The sequence below is a fragment of the Apium graveolens genome, chromosome 7 (assembly GCF_009905375.1).
Source record: "Apium graveolens cultivar Ventura chromosome 7, ASM990537v1, whole genome shotgun sequence".
Lineage (NCBI taxonomy): Eukaryota > Viridiplantae > Streptophyta > Magnoliopsida > Apiales > Apiaceae > Apium > Apium graveolens.
The window spans coordinates 260,180,564-260,184,561 of record NC_133653.1 but is presented as its reverse complement, the minus strand read 5'-3'; the positions used below and the strand labels follow the sequence as shown (position 1 = coordinate 260,184,561).

Below are 3,998 nucleotides of genomic sequence, written 5' to 3'. Positions count from 1 at the left end.
ATTATAAACAACAAATTATCTAAATAAAACATTCTCCATAATTTTGAATTCTAAAAATAATTAATCATATATTTACTAGTTTATTACACCAACAATGTAACAAATAAAATATGGGGTATTATATTCTTCCCTCCTTAAAATAATTTTGTCCTCAAAATTCTAGTGAAGTATCTGATTCGAAGTGGTACGGATATCTTGCGCGAACTGAATCCTCAGTTTCCCAAGTAGCTTCTCGAACATCATGATTTTTTCATAAAACTTTAATAAAAGAGATCGTTTTCTTGCGCAACACTCTCCCCTCCCTCGCCAATGTAGCTTCAGCTTCTTCTTCACAAGATAAATCTTCACGAAATGCATCTAAGGGATACTGAACAACATGATTAGGATGATATACATACTTCCTCAGAACTGATGCATGAAACACATTGTGCACCCATGACAATTGTGGTAGTAAAGCGACTCTATATGCCACAGTGCCAACCCTGTCACGAATCTCAAAAGGTCTTATATACCTCGGACTTAGCTTACCCTTCTAACCAAATCGCTGAATGTCTCTCTGAGGAGATACCTTAAGGAAAACCCTGTCTCCTGCTTTAAATTCATATTCTCGTCTACCCTTATCAGCATAACTCTTCTGTCTAGATCAAGCTTGTTCAAGTCTTTCTCGAGCAACTGCTACCTTATCTGTAGTGACTTGGACTAGACCGGAACCCTCTAAAAGCTTCTCTCCTACTTCATTCCAACAAATAGGTCGTCTGCACTTGCGCCCATAGAGTGCCTCAAAAGAAGCCATACCAATGCTGCTCTGCCAACTGTTATTATAAGCAAATTCAACCAAAGGCAAATAGTCATCCAAATTTCCATACCACTCTAATGCACATGCTCACAACAAGTCCTCCAAGGTCTGAATTGTCCTCTCTGACTGCCCATCCGACTGTGGATGAAAAGCTGTGCTATAGTTCAACTTGGTGCCCCATGCCTTTTTAAATCCTTTCCAAAATCTTGAAGTGAATCTGGGATCTCTGTCGGACACGATCGAAACTGGAATCCCGTGTAGTCTAACAATCCCATTCCTGTATAATAGCTCTAAGCTCTCCAAGTTCATGTTCTCATGGATTGCCAAAAAGTGAGCAGATTTAGTGAGTCTATCTACAATCACCCATATCGCATCATGTTTCTTAAAAGTCTTAGGTAGTCCTATGATAAAATCCATGCAAATATTCTCCCACTTCCAAGTAGGTAACTCCAATGGTTGGCCTCTGGTGCTCAATGTTTACCTGTTGACAAGTCAAACACTTCGAAACAAAATCGACAATATCCCGTTTCATGCCACTCCACCAAAAGTATTCCTTTAAATCTCGATACATCTTTGTCTCACCTGAATGAATAGAAAACGGTGATCTATGAGCCTCTTCCATCAATTCCTCCCTGAGGTCCTTGTTAGCAGGCACACATAGACGATTATACATCGATGGAATGCCATGATCATCAAAATGAAATCCTGGTTGCTTTTTAGGATCAATATTCTGGACAAAAGACCACAATTCTCCATCTCCATCATGAGCTGCCTTAATCTTAGTGATAAGACTAGGCTTGACATGCAAACTTGCTACCATACCAACTGTATCCCGATGATAAAACTCCAAACCAAATTTCTCAATCTCATGTTGAAGAGGAGGTTGTTGTGTCACCAACGCGGCCAAATTCCCAAAATTCTTGCTGCTTAAAGATTCTGCAACCTTATTAGCCTTTCGGGGATGATACTGAATGCTCACATCATAGTCTTTCAATAATTCAATCCACCGTCTTTGCCTCATATTAAGCTCTTTCTGCGTGAAGATTTACTTCAAACTCTTGTGGTCAGTAAAGATCTCACACTTATTACCATATAAATAGTGTCTCCATATCTTCAATACAAAAATAACGGCTGCAAGCTCTAAGTCATGTGTCGGATAATTCACCTCGCGAGTCTTTAATTGTCTTGAAGCATAGGCAATTACATTTCCATGTTGCATCAATACACAGCCAAGTCCCTTCTTCGAAGCATCGCTATAAATCACATAGCCTCCCAATCCTGATAGTAGTGTCAATACTGGTGATGTCACAAGTCTCTTCTTCAATTCTTGAAAACTAGTCTCACACTCATCGGTCCATATTAACTTGTTGCTTTTTCGAGTCAACTATGTCAGTGGCATCGCAATTATCGAAAAACCTTCTACAAATCGACGATAGTAGCCCGCGAGTCCCAAGAAACTCCTCACTTCCGTCACAGTGCTAGGTCTTGGCCAATTGGTAATATCCTCAACCTTGGTTGGATCCACCTTGATACCATTCGCTGATATAATATGTCCCAAAAATGCAACTTGATCAAGCCAAAATTCACACTTCTTGTATTTTGCATACAATTTGTTATTCCGTAGTGTTTCCAACACAACTCGAAGATGCTCCTCATGTTCCTCCATTGACTATGAATACACCAATATATCATCAATAAACACAATCACAAACTTCTCCGTAAAATCCTTGAATACCCTGTTCATTAGGTCCATGAAAACTGCAGGTGCATTTGTCAATCCAAATGACATAACAAGAAACTCGTGTCCGTAATGAGTCCTGAATATTTTCTTCGGAATATCACTTGCCTTCACTCTTAGTTGATGGTAACCTGACCGTAGATCAATCTTCGAAAAATATTTTGCTCCATGAAGCTGATCAAATAAGTTATCGATCCTCGGTAATGGAAATCTAATTCTTCACCATGATTCAGTTCAACTCTCAATAATCAATACAGAGTCTCATCGAACCATCCTTCTTATTCACAAATAGAACTGGTGCTCCCCAAGGCGAAATACTGCGTCTAATAAAACCCTTATCAAGTAACTCCTCCAGCTCTTGTACCTCTAACGAAGCCATTCTATTAGGTGCCTTGGAAATAGGTTGTGCATCTGGTAACAAATCGATAGAAAATTCTATTTCTCTTTCGGGCGGAAGACCCTCCAAATCTTTGGGAAATACATCTGAAAACTCATGAACAACAAGAACATCTTCAAACTCTGGCTGCACCTTGGACGTGTCAATCACATGAGCCAAAAATCCTTCAGATCCATGAGCAACCATCTTCTTAGCCTTGATGGCCGAAATGAATTTTCCACAACCACTAGGCTTAGAACCTTGAAACATGAACTCGGGCGAATTGGAGTCGCCAAAAATTATTCTTTTTCCTGGACAATCAATTGTAGATTTGTGTCGCTCCAGCCAATCCATCCCTAGTATGATATCAAAGTCCCTCATCTGAATAGGTAAGAGATCTATAAGTAGTTCTCTATCGTCTACTCTAACTACACAATCAAGATACTGAGAATTCCCAAGTATAGTTACACCTATAGGAGTGCCAACAGAAAAATCCGATATAAGTGCAGTGGATGCAATGTCTAAGTTTTTAGCATAAGATGTAGAGACAAATGAATGTGTAGCTCCAGTATCAAATAAGACTATAGCATTTTCATGACTGACAGAAAGTGATCCTGAAATGGTACTTGGAGTACTTGCAGCATCTTTTGCAGTGACAAAAAACACACGACCGGAAGTCTTCTGGATGCTTTTCTCTCCCTGACCTCTACGATCCCAAGGCTTCTTTGGTGGCATCTAACGGTCTCGAATAGTGTGACCCTTCTTTTCATAATTGAAGCATGCTCTAGTAGCCCAATAGCAAGTGCTTCCTCCATGCATCTTTTCATAATGCTCACACTTAGATGCTTCCTTATTTCCAGTTTGGTTGAAAGACCTCTTTTGCTCATTTCCTTGATTTCCATTCTTTTGCTGAAAATTACGAGTATTATACCTCTGATCATTTGATTTGAATCCACCTGAAGACCCACCATTTATCTCAAATCCATGTCGATGATCAGAAAATTCATCTTCCCTTTTTCTTTTCAATTTTGCATGTCTCGTTTCTTGAGAAAGTCAGCCTAATGAAGCTCTTGATCTCTGGCACTATC

General features: G+C 39.5%; 1 protein-coding gene across 1 annotated transcript; it reads right to left on the bottom strand.

The window, feature by feature from the left end:
• Positions 1 to 2,775: 2,775 nt before the first annotated feature.
• On the bottom strand, positions 2,776 to 3,645 carry LOC141674778 (uncharacterized). The gene has a single exon (XM_074481477.1). It carries the CDS (start codon positions 3,643 to 3,645, stop codon positions 2,776 to 2,778), a length of 870 nt encoding a protein of 289 aa, XP_074337578.1.
• Between the last annotated feature and the right edge of the window lie 353 nt (positions 3,646 to 3,998).